Source organism: Hemitrygon akajei, chromosome 10 (assembly GCF_048418815.1).
Source record: "Hemitrygon akajei chromosome 10, sHemAka1.3, whole genome shotgun sequence".
Taxonomy (NCBI): Eukaryota; Metazoa; Chordata; class Chondrichthyes; order Myliobatiformes; family Dasyatidae; genus Hemitrygon; species Hemitrygon akajei.
Window position 1 is genome coordinate 19,343,131 of NC_133133.1, and position 27,551 is coordinate 19,370,681.

Consider the following 27,551-nt stretch of genomic DNA (forward strand, 5'->3'; position numbering starts at 1 on the left):
GCCTGCAAGTGTCGCCATGCTTCCACACCTTACTAACACAAACGTGTACATACATCTTCAGCCCGTGGATGGAAACCAGAGCATCTGAGGAAGCCGACGGGGTAATGGGGAGAAGGTACAACCTGCTGACGGAAAGCAGCTAGGGAATTGAACCCTGATCGCTGATTGCTGGTGCTGCAATAGTGTTTGCACTAACTGCTACGTCACTGTGCTGCCCTTTCAAAGTTCAATGTTCTTGCAGGCATTCACAGTAGAACAAACAAATGCAGTAGAATCAATGGGAAACCACACACAAACAAAAAAGCTGGCAAACAATTAACCTGCAAAAGAAGACAAACTGTGCAAAAAATTAAAATAAATACGTAAATAGGTAGGTAGGTAGATAGATAGATAGATAAATAAATAAAGAGAACATGAGTTCTCACATCCTACAAACCAACAAAATATGGTGGATACAGCTCAGTCCATCACAGGCAAAGCCCTCCCCAACAGTGAGCACCTCTATAAATAGGGCTGTTGGAGGAAAGCAGCATCAATCATTGAGGGCCCCCACCATGCTCCCTGCTCGCTGTTGCCATCAGGAAGGAGAAGGAGATGTCTTAGGTCCCACGCCAACAAGTTTAGGGACAGTCATTACCCCTCAAGTACCAGGCTCCGGAACCAGGGTAGAAAACTTCACTCACCTCCACTCTGAACTGATTCCACATCATAAGGACTCTACAACTCATGTGGATTGGTAGGATCGGGTGTGCAACACTGCAGAATTCACTGGAAGTGGAAGGTGAGAAGCTCAACATGGGATGTTTTAATGAGCCTATTTCAATTGGTGCTGCTTAAGTGGAAGAGATTGTATGATCGTGCTAAAGGACGTGAGGTTGGTGGGATTCCTGATGTTTGTGGGTCTGCTAACTGGCTTGAACCAGGCTCAAAATGACCTGGACGCCATTCAGGGGAAACTTCTGCTGCTCTGCAAAGGTGATTAAAATGGCCTGGAGATTCCAGGCCCAGATGTACCAAATTCAGCTCAGTGCCCCAGAGGCAAGGTCCCGCCAACGAGGCCAAGAACTACAATAGATGAGTTGTTGGCTCTGGAGTCCATCTGGAGAGGGAAAGCCAGAGATGATGATTTCCTCACTACTGAAGGGCCAGCAGAGAATGGGAAAGGTCATGGGCAGTTGTGATTGGGGACAGTTTGCATGAATGTAGGACCAAGACAACATTGAATTAGAATCTGGTGTTGTTGAGTTTGTGGTTATTGGGAAGATTTTTGAATCCTTTCAATTTGCAGGAACTCTATCTTCCACACTCTCTTCCGAATCAGCAGGGCCCGGATCCAACAGTTTCTTCTGACTTACCAGGTTCTTGCCTCATCCACTGCCTTCCACTCACTGGGGCCCTTCTCTCCACTCTCCTATCTAGCTCATCAGTGTCCTGAATCAAAGTTTTCTCTTCAACTTGCTGAGGCCTCGGTTCCATGCTCTCCTTAAAATGACTACAACCCTATTTCCCTCTCTCCCTTCTCACTCTCACCATCGGGCAAGAGTCACAGGAACCTTGGATCCCACCCCACCAGATTTAGAAATCATTATTATCCATCAACCACCAGGCTCATGAATGAGGGGATCTCATTGAAACTTATCGAATGTTGAAAGGCCTCGATAGTGTGGATGTGGAGAGGATGTTTCCTGTGGTGGGGAAGTCTAGGACTGGAGGGGAGGGCAGTCTCAGAGTAGAGGAACATCCATTTATAACGGAGATGAGGAGGAATTTCTTTAGCTAGAGAATGGTGAATCTGTGGAATTTGCCACGGGCAGGTGTGGAGGCCAAGTCATCGGGTATATTTAAGGTAGAGGTTGATAGATTTTTGATTAGTCAGGGCATGAAGGGATACGGGGTGAAGGCAGAAGACTGGGACTGAGAGGAAAATGGGATCAGCCATGATGAAATGGCAGAGTAGACTCGATGGGCCAAATGGCCTCATTCTGCTCCTGTATCTTATGGCTTTATGAATCATCGTGGATAACTCTACTCACTTCAACAGGAGTGTATGAAATACTCGCCACTCGCCTGGATGAGTGCAGCTCCATCAACACTCAAGAAGCTTGACACCATCCAGTACAAGGCAGCACACTTGACTGGTACCCTTTCCACAAGCATCCAATCCCTGCACCATCGACAAAGACCTGCAGCAGTGTGTCCTATCTACAAGATGCACTGCAACAACACACCCACATCCCATAAATAAAGAATTCAAAACTACTCTACAACCAACAGGCTGTGGATAACTTTACTCACCACCAGTCTGAACTGATTGCACAACCTACAAACTCCCTTTCAAGGACTCATGTTTTCAGTTTTATTTTGATTTTGCATGTTGACTTCTTTTCCACATTTTGGTCTGTTTTTGGTAAAATTCTGATTTTTTTTGCTGTGAATTCCAGCAAGAAAATAAATCTCAAGGTGGTGTATGGCAATATATATGTACTTTGAATCTTTCAACAGAGGTCCTGATGCTCTTCCTCGCTGGGGAATCTTCACTGTACCGCTCACTATAGCAAGCGAATCATTGCTTAGGAATGGAGTCGAAAACTTTACACAATAAACCATTTATACAGTCAGAACCAGTACGAATATCCGGATCTCGTGCACGCCAACATTCATGCAACATTGCATTCTGAGGCATTTGGCAATTGTGCTCTGCACACCCTGTGGGGCCCACTGATCCGGGATTTGAACCAGCTCAGGGTCTCGGAGTTCAGAGTTCGATTCCTGCGCCCCCTGTGAGGAGTCTGTACTGTGTGACTGTGTGGGTTTTCTCCAGGTGCTGTGGTTTCCACAACACCACTAATCTTTGCAAACTTACTAACCCACCCTTCCACTTCCTCATCCAAGTGTCTACATTTGTCAACCTATGGTCCAATAGTATACTCTCCACTCTGTGGTCACTTTATTAGGTACACCTGTACACCTGCTCATTAATGCAAATATCTAATCAGCCAATCATGCAGCAGCAACTCAATGCATAAAAACATGGGTCAGACCAAACATGGGGAAGAAATGTAATCTAAGTGACTTTGACTGTGGAATGATTGTTGGTGCCAGATGGGGTGGTGTGAGTGTCTAAGAAACTGCTGATTTTGAGGGATTTCTATGCACGTCTGTCTCTGGAGTTTACAAAGAAGGGTGCGAGAGACAAATAAAAAATTTCAGTGAGCGGCAGTTCTGTGAGTTGTTAATGAGGGATATCAGAGTAGAATGGCCAGACTGTTCAAGCCAACAGGGAAGTGACAGTAACTCAAATAACCACACGCTACAGCAGTGGTGTGTGAAAGAACACGGACCTCGAAGTGGATGGGTTACACAGCAGAAGACCACAAACATACACTCAGGTGGCCACTTTATTAGGTATGGGAATAACTAATAAAGTGGTCACTGAATGTATAGTTATCAATCTAGTTCACATGGGTGTTCATCGACCAATAATGCACTTTACATTTTAGTATACTTCATTTTTTCTTATAATATATTGAGAATTAGTTATTTACACTTTCCAAAATAATTGATTTCCCCTGTTTCTGAATTTTCACTGCATTGGCACTGGGAGCCAATTTCAATGACAAGAGAAAATTTGCAGATGCTGGAAATCCGAGCAACACACACAAAATGCTGGGGTAAGTCAGCAGGCCAGGCACCGTCTAGGAAAAGAGTATAGTCGACATTTTGGGCCGAGCCCCTTCTATGTCCTGCCGCAGGCTTTCGGCCCGAAACGTCGACTGTCCTCTTTTCCATAGATGCTGCCCGCCCTGCTGCGTTCCTCCAGCATTTTGCGTGTGTCGGAAATTTCAATGGTTCTCATTCAATGTCGTTACAGGTGGAAGACTCCCTATTGGTGGACATTGGCGTCGCCCTGGTTACTGTTGTTACTTTGCGTAACCGGGATACGCTGCTCAATGGAATTATCGGTGAACGGACTGTACCACCAGTAGCAGCAACATATCCGACAGCCAGCGGAAGGTCTTTGTGAAGCGGTAATATAATGCATTAATCTAATCCTTTCAAGTTAGTGTTAGAATATTATTTAGCTGAATTGAATATATATATATGCAACGGGATTAAATTTCTGGGCTAAGATCTTTTAGCAGAACTTAGTTTATTAAACATCATTCAATTTGTTGTCACTGTGATCCCAACGTTTGCACTTTGGAGACATTCTATTGGTGGAAATTGGCGTCGCCTTGGTTACCGTTGTTACTTTGCGTAACCGGGATAGGTTGCTCACATGGAATTACCGGTGAACGGGCTGTACCACTCAGTAATAGCGGCATAAGCAACATAGTGCTGTTGGACCACGGCCATAACTTTTTTAAAAATTTTAAAACTTAATTTAAGAGGTGGGTCTCGAGCATAAAAACAGCAAAACGAATTCACTCATAAACTCTCGTTTGGTTAAATGTAATCGTGCAAAAGGTTTTTATCCCAGCAGGGCACCATGGACGAGAAGCTTTTCAACGCAATGCTGCAGAAGCAGGCAGAAGCTATCGTAATAGAGGTACTGGAAAAGGCCAAAAGTTATCTTGAACAACAGATGATAACAGAGGGTAAGGAAAACACACGTTCAGGATCAGAATCAGGTTTAACGTCACTGGCCTATAGTACTATGCAAAAGTCGTAGGCACACATAGGACGTGTAAGACCTTTGCACAGTACTGCAGTAATTTTATGTATTGCACTGTACTGCTGCCACAAAAAAAAAACAAATTTCATGACATATGTGAGTGATGATAAACCTGATTCTGATATGTGTCTCCATTGTAGACAGAGAGGGAAGGGGGCAGGGAGAGGGGAATCATGGTTGGGAAAAGTGGGAGGGAGTGGGAAGCACCGGAGAGATATTCTGTAATGATCAATAAACCATTTGTGTAAAATCAAATGGCCTTGCCTGCTGTCTCAGAACTGTATGGGTCTGTACCCCGTGCTACCCTCCCCCCACCACCCCTGGCACTCCTTCTCTGCCACCTGTCCCACACCCCTCCCGTGGCACTCCACCCTCACCATTCCCAACATCCTTTCCTCCCGCCAGATTTACAAACTCGCTCTCCACTCCACATTGACAGATACAGTGCTGTGCAGACATTCTGACTATATGCAACCCGCACAACAAGCTGGAGGAACTCAGCAGGCCGGGCAGCATCTGTGGAAACTGACAGTCAACGTTTCGGGCCGAGACCCTTTGTCAGGACTGAAGGGGGAGGGGGCAGGGGCTCTATGAAGAGGGTGGGGGGGGGGGGGGAGTTGTGTGTGTTGCTTTGACCCCAGCATCTGCAGAGTATTTATGTTTAGGATTCTCAGACTTTTGCACAGTACTGTATGCCATGGAAGTTTCTTCTTTATCAGCAGCAGCGCAGTATAGCACACAATAAAAACAAAGTACAGGGAGAAATACATGGTGCCAAAGGAGAGTGAAAAAACAAAGGAAAAAGTAGTGAGGTAGTGTACATGGGTTCAATATCCATTCAGAAATCTGATGGCAGAGGAGAAGAAGCTGTTCCTGAAATGTTCAATGTGTGTCTTCAGGCTCCTGTACCTCCTCCTTGATGGTAGCAACAAGAAGGGGGCATGTTCTGGATAATGGGAGTTCTTAATGATGGATGCCACCTTTCTGAGGCATCGCCTTTTGAAGGGATCCTCAATGCTGGCACATTAGTGCCCATGTTGATGTCCAAGGATACACACTGCAGAATGCAGGGGAATCTCACTGAAACCTACCAAATATTGAAATGACTAAATAGGGTGGATGTGGAGAAGAGGTTTCCTATGGTGGGGAGTATCCAGAACTAGAGGGCACAATCTCAAAATTAAGGGGTGACCTTTTAGAACAGAGGTAAGGAGGAATTTTTTTTTTTTAGCCAGAGAGTAGTGAATCTGTGGAATGCTCTCCCACAGACCGCAGTGGAGGTCACGTCTGTGGGTATATTTAAGGGGAAAGTTGATCGTTCTGATCAGTCAGGGCATCAAAGGATAGGGCAAGAAGGCAGGTGTATGGGGTTGAGTGGGATCTGGGATCAGCCATCATGGAATTCTGGAGCAGACTCGATGGGCTGAATGGCCTAATTCTGCTCCAGTATCTTATAGTCTCAGGTAGAAGGGGTGATGTTGCTCTGTTGGTTAAAAAATAAAATCAGATCATTAGAAAGAGTTGACATAAGGTTGGAAGGGGTTGAATCCTCGTGAATAGAACTAAGGAACTGCAAGGTTAAAAAGACCCTATGGAGTTGTATACAGACTCCCAAACAGAAGTAAGAATGTGGCCTACAAATTGCAACGGGAAATAGAAAATGCATGTCAAAAGGGCAATATTACAATAGACATTGGGGATTTCAATATGCGGGTAGATTGGGAAATCAGATTGGTGCTGGATTACTGAGGGAGAATTTCTAGAGTGACCATGAGATGGCTTTTTAGAGCAGTTCGTGGTTGAGCCTATCAGGGGTTCAGCTATTCTGGATTGGGTGTTGTGCAATGAACCAGAATTGATTAGAGACCTTAGGTAAAAGAACCTTTAGGGGGAAGAGATCATAATACAATCAAATTCACCCTGAAATTTGAGGAGAAGCTAAAGTCAGATATAGCAGTATTACAGTGGAGTAAAAGGAATTACAGAGGCATGAGAGAGGAGTTGGCCAGAATTGATTGGAAAAGAACACTGGCAGGGATGACGGCAGAGCATCAATGGCTGGAATTTCTGGAAGCAATTCGAAAGGCACAGGATATATACATCTCAAAGAGGAAGAAGTGTTCTGAAGGAAAGGTGAGACAACCGTGGCTGACAAAAAAAGTCAAAGCCAACATAAAAGTCAACAAGAAGACATATAATAAAAACAAAGATTCAAGGGAAGTTAGAGGATTGGGAAGCTTTTAAAAACCAACAGAAGGCAACTAGAACAGTCATTAAGAAGGTAAAGTCAGCTAGCCAATAATATTAAAGGCGATACCAAACATTTCTTCCAAGTGTAAAAGAGAGGTGGGAGTGAATATTGGACTGCTGGAAATTGATGGAGAGGTAGTAATGGAGGACAATAAAATGGTGGATGAACTAAATCAGTATTTTGCATCAGTCTTCACTGTAGAAGACACTAGCAGTATGGTGGAAGTTCCAGGTGTAGGGGGGCATGAAGTGTGTTAAGTTACCATAACCAGAGAGAAGGTTCTAGGGAAATTTGAAAGGTCTGAAGGTAGATAGACCAGATGGTGTACATACCAGGATTCTGAAAGAGGTGGCTGAAGAGATAATGGAGGCATTTGTAATGATCTTTCAAGAATCACTAGATTCTGGAATGGTTCCAGAAGACTGGAAAATTGCAAACGCCTCTCCACTCTTCAGTAAGGGAAACGATAGGCCAGTTAGTCTGACCTCAGTGGTTGGGAAGATGCTGGAGTTGATTATTAAGGATGAGGTCTCAGGGTACTTGGAGGTATGTGATAAAATAGGCTGTAGTCAGCATGGTTTCCTGAAGGGAAAATCTTGCCTGACAAATCTGTTGGAATTCTTTGAAGAAATATCAAGCAGGTTAGATAAGGAAAAATCGGTTGATGTTGTGTGCTTGGATTTTCAGAAGGCTTTTGACAAAGTGCCACACATGAGGCTGCTTAACAAGCTACGAGCCCATGATATTACAGAATGATTCTAGCATGGATAAAGCAGTGACTGATTAGCAGAAGACAAAGAGTGGGAATAAAGGGAGCCTTTTCTGGCTGGCTGCCGGTGCCTAGTGGTGTTCCACAGGGATCTGTGTTGGGACTGATTCTTTTTAGGTTATTGGTTTGGATGATAGAATTTATGGCTTTGTTGCAAAGTTTATAAACGATGTGAAGGTAAGTGGAGGGGCAGATAGTTTTGAAGAAGTAGAGAGACTACAGAAGGACTTAGAGAGTTTAGGAGAGTGGGCAAAGAAATGGCAGATAGAATACAGTGTCCGGAAGCATATGGTCATGCATGTTGGTAGAAGAAATGAAAACATTGACTATTTTCTAAATGGAGTGAAAATACAAAAACCTGAGGCACAAAGGGATTTGGGAGACCTTGTGCAGGATTCCCTAAAGTCTAATCTGCAGGTTGAGTCTGTGATGAGGAAGGCAAATGCGATGTTAGCATTCATTTCGAGAGGACTAGAATATAAAAGTAAGAATGTAATGTTGAGGCTTTATAAAGCATTGGTGAGGCCTCACTTGGAGTATTGTGAGCAGGTTTGGGCCCCTTATCTTAGGAAGAATATGCTGAAACTGGAAAGGGTTCAAAGGAGGTTCATGAAAATGATTCCAAGATTGATTGACTTGTCATATGAAGAGCAGTTGATGGCTCTGGGCCTGGATTCATTAAAATTCAGAAGAGTGAGGGGTGACCTCATTGAAACGTAATCGAATGGTGAAAGGCCTTGATAGAGTGGTTGTGTTTCCTATGGTGGGAGAGTCTAAGACCACAGGACACAGCCTCAGAATAGAGGGATATCCTTTCAGAACGGAGATGAGGAGGAATTTCTTTAGCCGGAGGGTGGTGAATCTGTGGAACTCTTTGCCACAGGCAGCTGTGGGCCAAGTCTTTATGTTTGTTTAAGGCAGAGGTTGATAGATTCTTGATTGGTCAGGGCATGAAGAAATACAGGGAGAAGGCTGGAGATTGGTGTTGAGAGGAAAATTGGATCAGCCTTGCTGAAATGGCGGAGCAAACTTGGTGGGCCAAATGTCTGTTGCAAATGCAGCAGCAATGAATATGAAACTGAGACAGGGTTTAAAACAAATCCCGAGATTTATTAACCTCTGCTCAAAACTTAGAAAAGTAAACAAACGACTAACTTAACCAGAAGTTAACAGTTAGGCGGCACAAACATTCAAACTTAGAAACTGTTCTTAACGAGATCTCATCCAAGCACAGGCTTAAAGTGATAAATTTAAAAGGTCCATGTGATTTATACAGTCTTTAAGGAGAGAATTCCCTGAAACAACAATTCCTTCGAAGTAACGATGATCTGCCGATCCCACAGCCGACAGATGCCTTGTTCTCAGAAATCACGAGGAAATAAAAGGAACTGCCCTTTAGATTGGAGGGTGGTCACTGCACAAACCTTCCCCACCTTGCAGGGGTTTAACTCAAATGCGCATGCCATAATTCCTGAACGTAGTCTCAAAGGTCTATCATTCCCCAAAATGCTGAACAACATTAACTCTATCCAATCCTTTGAACTCAGATAACTCCGGTAATGCCTTCACTCTCTGATACTGGACTGTAAGGGAAAAATAAGCGTCCAACAAACAAAACTGGTGGAGTTTCCACACCTCCAACCGGCAACAACAACGTTGCACAAAAATAAAAATGAGAACTGCGTTACAGTCCGCGGGCTTTGTTCAAGTACAATTACATCATCCCTCTCACAAGACCATTACATCATCCTACTTACAAGACCATTACATCATCCCACTCACAAGACCATTACATCATCCCACTGTCCCGTGTTCAAACTGTGGGTATGTAACATGGCCAATTCTTCTCCTATATTTTTTGGTCTTATGATGGAGATGGACACGAGCCTTATATAATTTAGTGATGTTATTTACATAGCTTTTTATCATACTCTCGAAATACTCCAAGAGGCACATGCACAATCATTTAGTTTTAAAGATAATTGCCTCAATTAAGTTTTAAGGAATAACATGAATATAAGTCAATTACAAGTTGAGTCGGTGGTGAGGAAGACAAATATAGAGGACTGGAATATAAAGCTGAGCTTTTATAGGTCATTGGTCAGACCATACTTGGAGTATGGTGAGCAGTTTTGGCGGTTAATGTATGAGGAGCCTTTTATGACTCCGGACCAGTACTCATTGGAGTTTAGAAGAATGAAGGGGGATCTCATTGAAACCTGTTGAATGGAAAGGATGTTTCCTGTAGTGAGTCTAGGACCAGAGGGCACAGCCTCAGAACATAAAGACAGAAATGAGGAGTAATTTCTTTAGCCAGAGGGTGATGAATCTGTGGGATTTATTGCCATGGATGGCTGTGGAGGCCAAGTCATTGGGTATTAAAGCAGAATTTGGTAGGTTTTTGAATAGTCAGGATGTCAAAAATTACGGGAAGAAGGCAGGAGAATAGAGTTGAGAGGGATAATAAATCAGCCATGATGGAATGGTGGAGCAGACTTGATGGGCCAAATGGCACAATTCTGTTCCTGCATCTTATGGTCTTATTACTCAAGGTCTTGTGTCTTGCATTTCAGTGATCTTTACCATGTCCTTGGACAAGGATACAAGAAGCTGGCATGGGAAAGTATGTAACTGGGGTGAGGGCTAATACTGATGCCATGCGGCAAGAACTTGGGAGCAGGTTGTGGAGAACGACATATACCTGTCTGGACATGCCCCCTGCTGACTGCTCCTGTGGCTCCTCCCACAGACCCCTGTATAAAGGCGATTGAGGTCTGAGCCCAGCCTCTCAGTCTCCAGGATGTAGTATGGTGGTCAACCACTGCTTGTTCCTTCTTCCAGTCAATAAAAGCCGATATCTCGCCTTTACGTCTCAGAGAGAGTTATTGATGGTGCATCACTGGTGTACAGTAGAAATGTGGAGGTTGTTTGGGGAGCACTTGCATGAGGCTCTGGATAGGTTTGTCTGATTGAGGCAGGGAAAGGACGGTGTCTTTGCGAAGCTTTTGGGAAGATTCCAGTTGGCAGAACATGGGTTTACAAAATGGAGACATGTAGATTTTTAAAAACAAAATAAACTTTATTCATAATAAAAGAACATTTACTAGAATAAACTGTTGAATGCCTTTTCATTCTTTCCATTCACAGTCAAGACTTTCCAAACAGTTCTGTTGCATTCGTACACATCACTAGCACTATTGCCATTCACGCCGTTCTCTGAGGTGGCATGTTAACTACCACTATGACTGAGGGTTTTCTTCCCCCAACCCAGCCCCTCCTCTCCAGTAGAAGAAGAACCCTGCACTGTGGTCCTTCCCCTCTGAATCCTTGCAGCAACTGCACCAAGCTTCAGTTGTCCCCTCAGTGTGTACCGCTGCAGCCAGTGGGTAGCGTTCCTCCACTGCATCTGAATGTGCTTGCAGACCAACAACTGTTTTTTTTGGGGGGGGGGGGGTCACACTGAGCAGGTGCTACACCTTGGTCACAGGTGAGCTGCAGGCAAGCCGAGGGAAGGAGCGCCTTACACCTCACTTGATAGAGATGCGTCTGCACCCCGCCACCCATTATGTTGCCTAGTCTATTTAAAATCCAGCAGGTACGTTCATACTCTGAACACCACTGTAATAATTCAGCATGTACTGTATGCATCTCGACACGGTTTCCAGAACCATGTTGGTGCAGATGAAATTTGGCATAAACAGGCTCCAACTGTACCAATTATACAATGTTCTTCACTTTTGTAAGAAAAAAAGCGCTTGTCAAATTCGCAGTGTCCAATAGGTCACATGTATGGATCAATTTGATAAAGTGTGCATTCAAATGTAAGCACTCTTATGTTCCTAAATTAGCATTCTGTGTCACTCATGTCGTCAGGCAGTTCTTTTTAGACCATTTATACAATCTTCCTCTCTTTTGTAAGGAAAAAGCATTTATGAAATCCGTAATGTCCAATGGGTCACATGCAAGGACTTCACTGTTGCCATTGGGGCAAAGCAAATCGAAGAATATATCTCTGTAAGTTTATTTTATGCTGATAATGGACTTCCACTCTCTTTTGTGTTGTCATTTTCCTTTGGCGTTTATCTTCCCTTTTTTTTTATCAGCCGCCCCTCGTCAGTGACATCCTTTGCCAGAATATCGCTAATATAGATCTCAAGCTTGGTCATTCTGTGGTCAGATTCTGAAAGATCAGAATCAGGTTTACTATCGCTGGTTTATGTTGTTAAATACAATGCAAAACATAATGGAAAAAATGTGAATTGCATTAAGTACAGTATATACAGTATGTATATTAAATTAGTAGAGCAAAAATAGAAATAAAAAAAAGTAGTGAGATAATGCTCATGAGTTCAATGTCCATTCAGAAATCAGATGGCAGAGGGGAAGAAGTTGTTTTTGAATCACTGAATGTGTATCTTCAGGCTTCTGTACCTCCTCCCTGATGGCAGCAATGAGAAGAGGGCATGATGTGGGTGTTGGAGGTCCTTAATGATGGATGCTGCCTTTTTGAGACGTCGCTGCCTGAAGATGTCCTGGATATTACGGAGCCTCGTGCCCGTGATGGGTTGACTAAATTTACAACTCTCTGCAGCTTATTTCGATCCGGTGTGGTAGCCCCCTCTCTGTTTCATGCCAGATGGCGATGCAGCCAGTTAGAATGCTCTCCACAGTACATCTGAAGACATTTGCAAGTGTTTTTAGTGACGTGCCAAATCTCCTAATGAAATATAGCCACTGTCGTGCCTTCTTTGTAGCTGCACCGATATGCTGGGTCCAGGTTAGATCCTCAGAGATACTGACCTGACACTCAGGGACTTGAAATTCCTCAGTCTTTCCACTTACGGTTGCTCTGTGAGGATTGGTGTGTGTTCCTTCATCTTACCCTTTCTAAAGTCCACATTTTTTCTTTGGTCTTACTGATGTTGAGTGCAAGGTTGTTGCCGCGACACCACTCGACTAACTGATCTATCTCGCTCCTGTACGCGCTCTCGTCACCATCTGAAATTCTGCCAGCAGTAGATATGCATTAACAAACCAAGATAGCTTAATCTGTTCTTTCTCACACACACGCACACAAAATGCTGGAGGAATTCAAGTCAGGTAGTGAATAAATATTTCAGGCGAGACCCAGGATTTGTTCCGAAACGTTGACTGTCTAGTTCCCTCTGACTTGCAGAGTTCATCTAGCATTTTGTGTGTGTTGCTGAAGGTTTACAGCATCTGCAAAACCTCTTGTGCTTCTGATAATCTCCCCAGCTGATCAGGACGGCTAATGGTAGAGAACTGTGGAATTGAGTGTTAGTGCTATTGACAATGGGACAAATGAATTGAATAAGATTCAGTCACTCTATACCACACTGGTTTCTTGTCACCTGTACTGAAAAGACAGTGAATAGCTTTTGTTTTGTGTACCGTTCAGACAGTTTCTCCTGCAGAGGCATTAAAAAGAAAACAGAATCCAGAACATTTATGATGATGTTGCCAGGACTTGGGGACCTGAGTTATAGTGAAAGGTTAAATAGGTTTGGACTTTATTCCCTAGAGCGTAGGAGAATGAGGGGCGATTTGATAAATGTATACACAAACTTATGAGGGATATTCATAGGGTAAATGCAAGCAGGCTTTTTTTTCACTGAGATTGGGTGAGACTCGAACTAGAGGTTAGACAATAGGTTAAGAGTGAAAGGAGAGATGTTTAAGGGCAACCTGAGGGGCGACGTTTTCACTCAGAAGGTGGACAGAGTGTGGAATGAGCTGTCAGCTGAAGTGTTTCAATATACACGTGACAAATAAAGCTAATCTCTCCTAATCAATAAGAATTTTGCCGACGACACTACATTGATTGGCCTAATCTCAAACAATAATGAAGAAGTCATCTCTCTGACACAGTGGTGTCAACAAAACAACCTCTCCCTCAATGTCGCAAAAACAAAGGAGCTGGTTGTGGATTACAGGAGGATTGGAGACGGGCTAACCCCTATTGATCTGGGTTGAGAGGGTAAACAGCCATAAGTTCCTGGGCATCCACATCACCGAGGACTTCATGTGGTCTGTACACACCAGCTGTGCGGTGAAAAAGGCACAACAGTGCCTCTTTTACTTCAGACGGTTGAGGAAGTTTAGTATGGGACCCCAAATCCTAAGAATTTTCTACAGGGTCACAATTGAGAGCATCCTGACTGGCTGCATCACTGCCTGGTATAGGAACTGTACTTTCCTCCATCGCAGGACTCTGTAGTTGTGAACTTCCCATGATTCAGGACATTTACAAAGACAGGTGTGAAAAAAGGACCCGTAGGATCATTGGGGACCTGAGTCACCCCAAACACAATCTATTCCAGCTGCTATCATTGGGGAAACGGTACCGCAGCATAAAAGCCAGGACCAACAGGCTCCAGGACAGCTTCTTCCACCAGGCCACCAGACTGATTAACTCACGCTGATTGGAGTGTATTTCTATGTTACACTGACTGTTCTATTTATTATAAATTACATATTACTATGATTGCACTTAGCACATTTAGACGGAGACGTAAAGATTTTTACTCCTCATGTAAGGATGTGAAGAATGTAAGAAATAAAGTCAATTCAATTTGAATGAAAGCTTGAGTAGGCACCACATGTGGTCAGAGGCTGGGTGACCACATCAGAGCATGATGGGATACATTCTGTCTGGAGGCGTATCAGTTGCCCTGCACATGGCCACAAGAAACTGCAGCCAGTCGTGGACACAGCTCAGCACATCCCTGGGACCAGCCTTCCCTCTATGGACCCTGTCTATACTCCTCGCTGTCTCGATAAAGCAGCCAGCATAATTCCAAGACCCCATCTACCCTGGACATTCTGTCTTCGCCCCTCCTCCATCAGGCAGGAGATTCAAAGACCTGAAAGTCCATCTTCTGCCCCCTGTTATGTAACTATTGAATGCCTCCCGAAGATGATGTAGGGCTCTTGACGTCACTGTCTACCTCATTCTCATCTTGCACTTTATTGTTTACCTGCACTGCATTTTCTTTGTAGCTGTTACACTTTATTCTGCACGGTTACTGTTTTACCTATTTCTACCTCAGTGCACAGTGTAGAGATCACAAGCCAAAGGAGCAGAAGTAGGCCATTCGGCCCATCGAGTCTGCTCCGCCGCTCCACCATGAGCTAAACTATTCTCCCGTCTAGTTCCAATCTCCGGCTTTTTCCCCATATCCCTTGATACCTTGAATAATTAGATACCTATCAATCGCCTCCTTAAACACCTTCAATGATCAGGCCTCCATAGACAATAGACAATTAATGCAGGAGCAGGCCATTCGGCCCTTCGAGCCTGCACTGCCATTCAATGTGATCATGGCTGATCATCCACAATCAGTATCCCGTATACAGCTGTATGTGGCAACGAATTCCATAAATCCACAACCCTCTGGCTAAAAAAATTTCTCCTCATCTCTGTTTTAAATGGGTACCCTCTAGTTCTAAGACTGTGGCCTCTTGTCCTGGACTCACCCACCAAGGGAAACAGCCTTTCCACATCTACTCTGTCCAACCCTTTCAACATTCGAAATGTTTCTATGAGATCCCCTCTCATTCTTCTATACTCTAATGAATACAGTCCAAGAGCTGACAAACACTCCTCATATGTTAGCCCCTGCATTCTGAGAATCATCCTCATAAATCTTCTCTCCAACATCAGTACATCCCTTCTAAGATAGGGGGCCCAAAACTGCACACAGTATTCCAAATGAGGTCCCACCAGTGCCCCATAGAGCTTCATCAACACCTCCTTACCCTTATACACTATTCCTCTTGAAATGAATGTCAACATAGCATTCGCTTTCCTTACTGCCGATCCAACCTAGTTTAGGGTATCCTGCACGAGGACCCCCAAGTCCCTTTGCACTTCCGATTTTTGAATTTTCTCCCCATCTAAATAATAATCTGCCCGATTATTTCTTCTTCCAAAATGTACAACCGAACATTTCTCAACATTGTATCTCATCTGCCATTTCTTTGCCCACTCTCCTAAACTGACCAAGTCTCTCTGTAACCTTTCCATTTCCTCAACACTTCCTGCTCCTCCACCTATCTTGGTGTCATCTGCAAACTTAGCCACAAAACCATTTAGTCCATAATCTAAATCATTGATATACAGTGTAAAAAGAAGAGGCCCCAACACCGACCCCTGCGAAACACCACTAGTAACCGGCAACCAACCAGAATAGGATCCCTTTATTCCCACTCTTTGCTTTCTGCCTATCAGCCAATGCTCCACCCATTCCAATATCTTTCCTGTAATTCCACGGGCCCTCATCTTATTAAGCAGCCTCTTATGCGGCACCTTATCAAAAGCCTTTTGAAAATCCAAATACACAACATCCACAGCCTCTCCCTTGTCAATCTTATTTGAGATTAACTCAAAAAATTCCAATAGGTTGGTGAGGCAGGATCTTCCCTTCATGAAACCATGCTGGCTTGGGCCTATCTTGTCATGCACCTCGAGGTATTTCATAACCTCGTCCTTGAGGATCGACTCCAATAACTTTCCAACTACCGATATCAGGCTAATAGGTCTGTAATTTTCTTTTTGCTGCCTCCCTCCTTTCTTAAACAGCGGAACTACATTTGCGACCTTCCAGTCCACTGGAACCATGTCAGAGTCTATTGATTCCTGGAAGATCATTTCCAATGCCTCCACAATCTCCAAAGCCACCTCCTTCCAAATCCGTGGGTGCACCCCACCCGGTCCCTGTGACTGTGTGGGTTTCCTCCACATCCCAAAGACGCATGGGTTCACGGGTCAGATGGTGACAGGGGTGTAATTGGGCGTTGTGGTCTCATTGGCCAGAAGGACCTGTTCCTGTCATGGATCTCTGAGTAAATAAATGACATTAAATTAATCATAGACACAAGGAGGTTTGCAGTTTCTGGAAATCCAAGGCTAACACACACAAAATGCTGGAGGAGCTCAGTGGGTCAGGCAGAGTCTATGGAAGTGGATAACGTGTCAGACTCATACTGTAATAAGAATGATATTGTACTCCGACAGGCATGGGAGTTCTCCGATTGCTGGCTTCACTGTTTGGACTACCTGAGGGAAGAGGAACTAGAGTACCACATCCACCACCATTATCGAGTGCGATGGAGTATCCCGACACGAAGGAAGCCCATACCACGAGCAACAGCCTCCATTTACTTCATTATTGAAATCTCAAAAGTTAAACCACCTGTGAGTAAGAGTGTAGAGAACATCCACACGATAGATGAGTTCTCTGGTTTTAAACAGGGTTTGGATACACCAGCCTGGGGTAGATGTTAAAGATGGATCGTGGGATTGTGAGGGGGAATGGGCTTTATTTCTGTTGGCTCTTCATTAGACCAACACGATCTGGTGAAGCTGTGTCTATACCAGGCTGGGAGAAGAAAGGTTTGTACACTCCAGTTGAACACTGTGGGTAGGTTGTGTTGATCTGTAGATTCACCACAGGTCTAGGAATGGTGCCTTTAGCCACAGAACTTAAGGCACTGAAAACATGACAACATGGAACATAGAACAGTCCAGGCCTTCGGCCCAAGATATTGTCCCGACCTAAATAACTCTACTCCATGAACAATCTAACCCCTCCCTCCTGCACAGCCCACAACCCTCCACTTTCCTTACGTCCCCATGCTTATCTATGAGCCTCTTACATGTCCCTGTTGTATAAACCTCTGTCCACCACCCTGACAGTGCGTTCCACACAGCCCCCACTCTGTATAAACACCCACCTCTGTCCACCACCCTGACAGTGCGTTCCACACAGCCCCCACTCTGTATAAACACCCACCTCTGTCCACCACCCTGACAGTGCGTTCCACACAGACCCCACTCTGTATAAATACCCACCTCTGTCCACCACCCTGACAGAGTGTTCCACACAGCCCCCACTCTGTATAAATACCCACCTCTGTCCACCACCCTGACAGTGCGTTCCACACAGCCCCCACTCTGTATAAACACCCACCTCTGTCCACCACCCTGACAGTGCGTTCCACACAGACCCCACTCTGTATAAACACCCACCTCTGTCCACCACCCTGACAGTGCGTTCCACACAGACCCCACTCTGTATAAACACCCACCTCTGTCCACCACCCTGACAGTGCGTTCCACACAGCCCCCACTCTGTATAAATACCCACCTCTGTCCACCACCCTGACAGTGCGTTCCACACAGACCCCACTCTGTATAAACACCCACCTCTGTCCACCACCCTGACAGTGCGTTCCACACAGACCCCACTCTGTATAAACACCCACCTCTGTCCACCACCCTGACAGTGCGTTCCACACAGACCCCACTCTGTATAAACACCCACCTCTGTCCACCACCCTGACAGTGCGTTCCACACAGCCCCCACTCTGTATAAACACCCACCTCTGTCCACCACCCTGACAGTGCGTTCCACACAGCCCCCACTCTGTATAAACACCCACCTCTGTCCACCACCCTGACAGTGCGTTCCACACAGACCCCACTCTGTATAAACACCCACCTCTGTCCACCACCCTGACAGTGCGTTCCACACAGACCCCACTCTGTATAAACACCCACCTCTGTCCACCACCCTGACAGTGCGTTCCACACAGACCCCACTCTGTATAAACACCCACCTCTGTCCACCACCCTGACAGTGCGTTCCACACAGACCCCACTCTGTATAAACACCCACCTCTGTCCACCACCCTGACAGTGCGTTCCACACAGACCCCACTCTGTATAAACACCCACCTCTGTCCACCACCCTGACAGTGCGTTCCACACAGACCCCACTCTGTATAAACACCCACCTCTGTCCACCACCCTGACAGTGCGTTCCACACAGCCCCCACTCTGTATAAACACCCACCTCTGTCCACCACCCTGACAGTGCGTTCCACACAGCCCCCACTCTGTATAAACACCCACCTCTGTCCACCACCCTGACAGTGCGTTCCACACAGACCCCACTCTGTATAAACACCCACCTCTGTCCACCACCCTGACAGTGCGTTCCACACAGCCCCCACTCTGTATAAACACCCACCTCTGTCCACCACCCTGACAGTGCGTTCCACACAGCCCCCACTCTGTATAAATACCCACCTCTGTCCACCACCCTGACAGAGCATTTCACTGCCATTACCCCCTGGAGAAAGTACTGGCTGTCCACTCTGTCAATGCACTATGGACCTGGATCAGTGCCTAAACTCAGAGATTCATTATTGACCTGGGATTAGTGAGTAAACCATTGAGAATCCAGTACCGAGGCAGGATCAGTGTCAAAACTGTTTGGAGCCTGATGCACCATCAATAACTCACTCTGAGCCGTAAAGGCGAGATATCGGCTTTTATTGACTGGAAGAAGGAACAAGCAGTGATTGACCACTATACTACATCCTGGAGACAGAGAGGCCGGGCTCAGACCTCCATCACCTTTATACAGGGGTCTGTGTGAGGAGCCACAGGAGCAGTCATCAAGGGGCGTGTCCATATGTAGTTCACCACAGAGCCACTCCAGACAAGGGTTCAGAGTCCAAACTTCTTGGACCCGTCGCAGATCTGGGATCAGAGTCTAATCAACTGGGGAACTGGTCTCGATCTCGTATCAGTGTTTAAACCTTCAGTGACCCAGCGCAGAGCTGAGAACAGTGCTTTAACCATTAAACTATAAAGGTTTTAATTCTTGAAATGTACCTTTCCAATGGCGATGAAGGCTGAAGATCTATGCTTACCGCCAGTGAGATGACTACAGTGTGTCCCAGGATGACTTTTCAAGGTCAGGTTTATTGCTGTTCAAGCATGTATACAATGAAACAAACCATTGTTCCTCTGGGGCCAAGGTGCAAAACACCATGTATACAGTCACACACAACATTCCCAGTTACGACCCTGCACGTGGAGTCACAGAATAATATGAGCGCAAGTCCCTGTGGCATGGCCTGAAGGGTCGACAAAAAGTGTGTGGTGCACGTTTATGTAAGACAGTATCATGTACTGACACTATTCTAATAAAACAAGCAGTTGTACAAGTATGTGAAACGGCAGCAAAGAAAGATGAAAATTTTTCAGAGCGTGTTGAGAGTGTGTCTGTAAGTTGGGCAGTTGTGGGGTGGGGGGGTAGTGGCTGGACATTCAGACAGGGTGTATATGTGTGCTGGGGAGCAGCAGGGTGTCAAGAAGTCTTAACAGCTCTGGGGCAGAAGCTGTTACCCAGTCTAACAACTCTCATTCTTAGGCCGTGGTACCTTCTGCTGATGGCAGGAGGTCAGAGAGACTGTGGGAAGGATGGGAGGGGGTCTTTGACAATGCCGGAGGGACTGCATATGCAGCACTTCTGATTACGATCTGACATCTGGTATGTGATGTATGATATTTTTATATATGATTTCCCATGATTGGTAAGGCCTAGATTTACTAGAGAACGTATCTCATGAGGAAAGCCTGAGCAAGCTGGAGTTTATCTCTGGAGTGATGGAGGATGAGAGGCAAATTGGTAGAGGTGTATAAGACTGTGAGAGGCGTTGAGGGAGTGGACAGCCTGCACCTTATTCCCAGGGCGGCAATGGTCAATACCAGACGACATCCATTGAAGGTGCGTGGAGATATCAGACGTAGGCTTTTTACACAGAGTGTGGTGGGTGCCTGAACACACTGGTGGTTGAGGCAGATACATTAGGGACATTTAAGATGCTCTTGGGTGGGAACTGGGATTTAAGAAAAATGGGGGCCCTTGGGCTGTGTAGGAGGGAAGGGTTAGATTGACCATTCAGTATGTTTATATAGGTCAGTATTACATTGTGGGCTGAAGGGCCTGTGCTGTTCTATGAAGCCTGCAGCTTGAATGGAGATTTGTCGTCCTCTAGTGAACACATGGACATGGCTGTTCTATGTCGTCATGTTTTCAGTGATGAAACACTGATTGCTAAGTGTTAAATGTGATCGGAATTGGGAGTTTCAATTCAGCTTTGCAAAAAAAAAGGAAAAATAATCCTTTATCTCTGGAACCTTCAGTCAATGCAATATATCGCATTGTTGAGAATGCTCTGAGTAACCTATCATTCTCCGTCTTGGTGTGAATTCCTGAAGCACAGTGTTACTGAAGGATTAAACTACAGTAGTAGCACACACAGAAAAGTGAACAATTCAGTGATTTTTCTTTGTATTGTTGAAATGGATCCATCAGTTATTTAACTAATGTTAACATCTCAATGCTTTTAGGTTTTTCCAGTTGAAGTTTACTACTTTTTTGAATCAAACAGACTTCTGCACAGGTAATTTACTCACGATTTCTAGCAATTGTGTGTTTTTAATTCATTTCCAGAATACGTACGTGGGTGTCAAGGTTAGCATCTAGTGGTTGGCAACTTTGAGGATAAGCTGTACATGGAGTTGTGTTGTATAAATGACACCAAGCTGATGAGCCTTTGGAGGGACGGGTGTGCCCAGGTCTGTGGATTATGGGCCAGGCTACATCACAGGTGAATGGGATCCATTGTATTGGTGGCACTGTTTATTTATGACCTGCTCTCTCCAGAGCTCCTTTTCTACACAAGTGTCATTCACAAAGGCAAATACTGACGCCAAGGATCTGGCGCCAATGACCAGCTCCATTTCAAGGCTTTCATAAATTTGGAGCTCTGCAGTTGCAAATAAATTGTGTTTTGAGACTAGAACTAGAGGTCATGGAAAAAGGATGAAAGATGAAATGTCGAGAGGGAACTCCTTCACTCGGTGGTGACAGCTGCCAGCAGAATTGGTCAATGCGGGATTGATTGTAGCATTTAAGAGACATTTGGATAAGTACATGGATGGGAGGGGTATGGTGGGCGATGATCCAGGTGTGGGATGATGGGACTGGTCAGAGTAACAGATTGGCCACAGACTAGATGGACCAAAGAGCATGGATCTGTAATTTCTCTTTGTGGGCTGAGTACAGACATGACCTAGTTGTATATTACCAATCCACCTATTCTCTAGAGTTCCCTTTTAAATACAGAGGAGTATAGATTAACACCATGGATAGTTTTCCTGAAAATCATTAACCATTCCCATGGATTTTAAAGAGACAGCTTCAGCAGTAATAAATTATTTTTCATTAGGAGAGATTTAGAAGTCAGTTACTGCATTCACAATCAACTAAAGTTGGATTCTGATTATCCATTTATCCTCGTTAATGTGAAATAATTCCATACTGCACCTAGCAGAATCAATAGGGTCATTGAAGATTGTATAAAGAGTTACACCCCTTTAAAGGAATCAATGACTTCGCCTGTGATAATTAACTAATAGATAGCTGACTTCCAAGCCACTTCAGGTATCACAATTAGACTATTCTGACTGCAGGCAAAATTAAACTCCCAAACTAATATTGTAACATTGTTATATCCTACCTAGAGAATTTACAAATTCAGTATAAGATCACAAGACGTAAGAGCAGCGTGTCAGCTCTGTCATTCCTTCGTGGTTGATTTATTATCTCTGTCAACACCATACTCCTGGCTTCTTTCTGTAACCTTCGACACCTTCACTAATCAGGAACATATCAACCTCTGCTTCAAACAGCGGATTCTGGTTATTTGGGCACATTGGGACCAGTACATTTTGGCCCAATTATGCGGCTGCTCCAATTACTCAAAGTTTCATGGAAATAGTTTAAAAGGTATAAAAAAGACAAACTACTGTTTAACTGGATAACATGTATTTAAACGAAAACCACTACTGTAAAACTTGTATTAGTTCCTAATAGTTTCAACTGAGGAATTAATCCAGTGTACACTGCCGTGTTCTTTTGATTGACTGTAAATGAGCAAAATCAGTGCAGACACCCAGAGCAGATAATGGACTGCCGTCATACAATTGCATCCTCCAAATCATCATTTTCATTGTAACATTCAAGATTATTGTTGATATCTTCAAATTTTTCAGTTCCTTACTTATTGAAGAAGTGAAATTGTTTCATTGCTGAGGCAGTCGATGTTTCAGGCTGAGACCCTCTGTCAGGACTGGGGTCCTATGCTGTGGACCCCAGGTTGGGAACCCCTAAGCTAGAAGGTGATAGGTGGAAAAGGTAATAGGCTGAAGGAGGGATCTGATAGTTGTGTTTAATGATAGAATTTCTAGTTTAAGATGTAATTATTAGAGACTGACAGCTAATGTGCTCAATGTTTACTGACAAATACTTGGTAAAGTTCTATTAAGGTAAAGTTGTTAAATCTTTAGAAGGAATAATTTTATTTCTTAAAAACAGGTGAGTAAATAAATGGGAATTGACGTAGTTGGGCTACCTAAATAACCAAGATGTCTTGTAATATCTGAGATTAAACATGATGATTGTACATTTGAGAGCACTTGTACAACAATGGATGGGTGGAAATAGCTTTATGGTTTGCAAATTAGTCACAGAGAGTTCCTCATAATAGCTGTGGTTGCTCTTGCTAATCAGATTCAGGACAGTAACAGCAGGCGAAAATGATTTAGTTTCTTTCAGAAATGTTTCAATTGATTGGATATTTTAAGTCAAGGATTATGCTGAAACACTTTGGTTTTAAAAGCAAAGAACTAAGCAGCGTATTATTTTGTTTTTAAAGACCAGGCCAATCAAGATTCAAAGAAAGCTGGCTAAAAGACATCATCGAAAGCAAAATTCTATTAATGGAGCAAGTGGAATTTTAGTTTGAATTGTGAATATTTGGAAGAAACCAAAGCTGATTTGTATTTGGTTTTACTTTTAAAATTATGATTTACACACAGAGATGGTTCAATAGTCTCCAGTTGCTCTTTGCTTCCCTTTTGTTTCGATTCCCATAATCTATTTGTGAATCTTGATGTGAATGACAGCAGGCTGTTAAACATTTGCAATCTCTTTTTGAGAATGCAATGTCAAGACTTCTAGCATACCTCACCAAAATAAATGAGCACTCCTGCTGAACCATACATCGTTGTCACCTGAACATGTTTAAAAGGAAGCATTACAGCTGTCCTCTCCGTGACAAATATCCATTTCCTTACCTTATCATGGAGACACAAGGTCAATGTAAATACAAGTCCTCAGATACAGGACCATTGGCCAGGAATCAAACCCAAAATATCTAAGCAACAACCGACCTCAAAAGTTTCTCTGATTGAGCCATCCATGAAATGAGCAGATTTTTTTAATATATTGCATGATTTTCAAAATTAATGTATAATAAAATAATTTATGGAAAAAATTTCAGTATATTTTTTAATAAACCAGTGCTAGATTAGATTGTATAATTGCTATTTTTCTTGTAGATTAGCTTTATGCTTGTTTGTATTTTTTATATAATTACCTATGTATCTGCAGTTGTTCAGTGTTTCTCCTAGTGTTCCATATTATTCTGGAAGATTCTTGGGTATCACATTTTTCTGAATAGGGGCTATCTGATTGGTTAACCTGTGTCTACAAAATTTGAATGGTATTACTGTTAACAAATTGGTATAGGAAGGCTAAACCATGTTGCCTTGGTTGCTTTCCCATGCTACTAGGCTCTGCTTTCCCAATCACTTTGTTCTCTAAGCACTTAATAAACTGTCATGAAACAGGTTTTATGTCTCATTCTTGACTTCTGAAAAGCCTGGGTCAACCACACCAGGATCCAATAGCAGTTTCATATATACGAAAGTAGCTTCAAAACTGCTGTTTGACGTAACTGAAGACACTATTGGCCACAGGAACAAATTCATTTCCAAATGAGCATCTTCTTGGGAAGTTTTCTTTGGTTAAGCGTCACAGTGCAGAACCACTCATCCATTTTGACTTTGTTCCATCCCACTGGGCATCACTGGCATATTTTAAGGGGAAATCAGTTTATGAAGTGTTCACTTTAGACACTTGTTTGAATCATTGATCAAGTAACAGCAAGTAATTCTGTTGTACGTTCTAAACATCAAATGCTATCTTTGGTCATATTAATAGCATGGCAAAATCAATCTTCATCACTGGTGTCACAGAGAGCTTTTGGCACATTGGCCTTCATACATTAAAGTACGAGTAGAGGAGTTGGGATGTTATGTTGAAGTTGTTTAAAATGTTGCTGAGACCAAATTTGGAGTAATGTGTCACGTACCTACAGGAAAGATATCAGTATGATTTTAAAAGTGCAGAGAAAATTTACAAGGATGTTGCCAGGACTTGAACAGAGTTATAGGGAAAGGTTGAATAGGTTAGGACTTGATTCCCTAGGGGAGATATGATAGAGGTGTACAGATTGAGGGTTATAGATAGAGTAAATGCAAGGAGGCTTTCTCCACAAAGATTGGGTGAAACTAGAACCAAAGGTCATAGGTTAAGGGTGAAAGATGAAATATTTAAGGTGAAACTGAGGAGGAACATCCTCACTCAGGGTGGTGGATGCAGGTTTGATTTCAACATTTAGAATGTACATGGATGGGAGGGACATGGAGGGCAATAGTCCAGGTGCAGGTTGATGGGACCAGACAGATGAGCAGTTTGGAACAGACTTAATGGGCCAAAGGGCCTGTTTCTGTGTTGTCGTGCCCTAAACCTACCTAGGTCTGTACTGCCTTCCAGTTAATTAAAGATTAATCTTACCATATGTTTAATTAAACAGTATATGTTAATCATGGATATCACAATCAGGATGTTATATATCAACCATTTGTTGTAAATTACTCCAAAGTTGCTGGGGTCTCTGTGCTAGTGCAAATGTTTGTGAAGGATATTTTCTTCACCTGACTAATGAAGAGTACAATACAAAAAAGTATCCATCACATACCAATCTATATTAAACATTTTAATATCATAACTTTACATCAAGGTAGCACTAAGTTAAATTGTTTTATACAAAACTAGAAAGGTGATAGGAAATTTAAGGTTTCAAGTTTACAATATTAACATTCAATTTGAACCAGCTACAGTAAAACAAGCTTATAATATATCCAGATTATATTAAGGTTTTGATCAAAAACATTTTAAATGCTGAAAATGAAGGTAAAAAATCTGAAAATGACCAGCATTGCAATCACCTATCAAAAAAACAAAACTCAATCAGGTGATTGACCTGCTGCTGCACATTCCCAGGTTTTAAATAGAAGCTGTTTAAAAAATTTGATCTCTATTTCTCCTCCTTGCCCTTGGTCTTTCTTTGTACCATCTCCCTGAAACCAGAAAGGATCTTGTTCTCCCTCTTTAGCCGTTCCTCTTTGTTAAACGAAGCTAGGGCTCTCTTTTCATCTGCACTGTAAATCTGGTTCTCTTTACGGAGACGCACAGCCTCCATTCGGCGATGTCTGAACACAAAACAGGCAAAACTCAAGTCAGAGGATAAATGTCACAATTATTCACACATTGATAAAGAATAAAATCATGACTAATATCCTATCATAACTGGATGCATGTCAGAAGCAAAATGGTCAATGAAAACTTAACATTTGCTTAAAATTCTTACATTTCTACTTTATGTTTAAGATCCAGTCATTCATCTGTTATTTTACAACTCAGTTTTATTAAACAGGCACTTTACAAATTAACCAATAAAATTAGTGGCAAACTTTACAATTTAGAGCCTTACATGCTTTATGCAAGCAGGAGCTCTAATTGTGTCTGTTTTAGATAATATCATGAACAAAATCAGATAACAAGCCCACCCAGAGTTTTTGAGGTAGCACAGTACAGTAGTATAATGCTATTACAGCGTCAGCGATAGGTTCAATTCCCACCGCTGTCAGTAAGGAGTTCATGCGCTCTCCCTGTGACTGTGTGGCTTTCCTCTGGGTGCTCTGGTTTCCTCCCACATTCCAAAGACATACGGCTTAGTGGGTTAGTTAGTCACATGGGTGTAATTGGGCAGCATGGGCTCATTGGGCCAGAAGGGCCTGTTACCAAGCTGCATCTCTGAATAGAATTTTAAAACAAAGACTTAGTGTAGCCCTATTTCTCTATCCAAATCCATCATCCAGGCTCCAAAGCTGGTCATCACTTTCATAACTTTGTACATAATTTGCACACATATTGTAATGCAAGAAATTGAGAAGCTAATGATATTAATGGAGGGCATCTAAACGTGCAACATTTTAAACAAAGATTCCAATAGTTCTAACAAATGCAAAGTTGAGGAGCAGGTATTTGGCAGGATGGGGTACTGGTAGAGATCAATAAGCCAATTTAAATGAAATTCAGTGGAAAGCTCTTGACAAGGGGTTTAATAACTGATGAGAAAAGTAAATACCTAAACTTAAAAAAAAAAAATTCTATTCTGCAATTCCTTCCTTGACATGTCTACTGTGGTGCAGTTTCCCAGGCGGAAAAGTGTTCCCATCTCCTCCAGCATTTGCAGTAGTGGTCTGAAGCAGAAATTCTACAACAGACAGCACGGTAGTGTAATGCTGTAAAAGCACCAGCAATTGATAAAATAGTGTTCAATTCCACCGCTGTCTGTAAGGAATTTGTACTCTCTCCCTGTGACTGCGTGGGTTTCTCCTAATTGATCCAGCTTCCTCCCACATTCCAAAGGTGTGGAAGATAGGTTTAGTGAGTTGTGGGCATGCTACGTTCGTTCTGGAAGTGTGGCGACACCTGCGGGGTGCCCCAGCACATCTCAGACTGTGTTGCTCATTGGTGCAAACACCACATTTCATTGTATGTTTCAAAGTACGCGTGACAAATAAAAGCAAATCTTTAAATGGGCAATACAACCAATCCAACCCTTATCTCAATCTCCACATACAGATGCAGATTTCTTGGAGAATTACAATCAAGAACCCTGCAACAACTCCACCTCCTGAAGCAGAAACTCCAAGGGAAACTAGAGTTGCCTTTCTAACACCTTTAGATCCAAGACAGATTCGGCAGCTAATTTAGTTGACA

General features: G+C 43.3%; 2 protein-coding genes across 2 annotated transcripts in view; one reads left to right on the forward strand and one right to left on the reverse strand.

Moving 5' to 3' along the window:
- Window positions 1-3,994: 3,994 nt before the first annotated feature.
- Window positions 3,995-24,251, forward strand: akap14 (A-kinase anchoring protein 14). Its single transcript, XM_073057635.1, has 6 exons — window positions 3,995-4,028; window positions 4,468-4,598; window positions 11,615-11,709; window positions 16,733-16,912; window positions 20,924-20,976; window positions 23,293-24,251. The coding sequence occupies exons 2-6, from the start codon at window positions 4,490-4,492 to the stop codon at window positions 23,375-23,377; spliced, it is 522 nt and encodes a 173-aa protein (XP_072913736.1). The 5' UTR covers window positions 3,995-4,028; window positions 4,468-4,489; the 3' UTR covers window positions 23,378-24,251.
- Window positions 24,252-25,464: 1,213 nt separating this feature from the next.
- Window positions 25,465-27,551, reverse strand: part of nkap (NFKB activating protein) — a 35,137-nt gene continuing 33,050 nt past the window's right edge. Inside the window, exon 10 of the mRNA XM_073057862.1 lies at window positions 25,465-25,975. Within this exon, the coding sequence (XP_072913963.1) occupies window positions 25,801-25,975 (175 nt within the window). The 3' untranslated portion in view covers window positions 25,465-25,800. The remainder of the gene's footprint in view (window positions 25,976-27,551) is intronic.

What these genes read in the sequence shown, in the direction of transcription:
- akap14 (XM_073057635.1), top strand. Translation starts at nt 4,490, where the DNA reads ATGGACGAGAAGCTTTTCAACGCAATGCTGCAGAAGCAGGCAGAAGCT. An exon ending in AAATCGAAGAATATATCTCT is followed by an intron (nt 11,710 to 16,732) that starts GTAAGTTTATTT and finishes GTACTCCGACAG; the next exon opens with GCATGGGAGTTCTCCGATTG. An exon ending in TCAAACAGACTTCTGCACAG is followed by an intron (nt 20,977 to 23,292) that starts GTAATTTACTCA and finishes TTGTTTTTAAAG; the next exon opens with ACCAGGCCAATCAAGATTCA.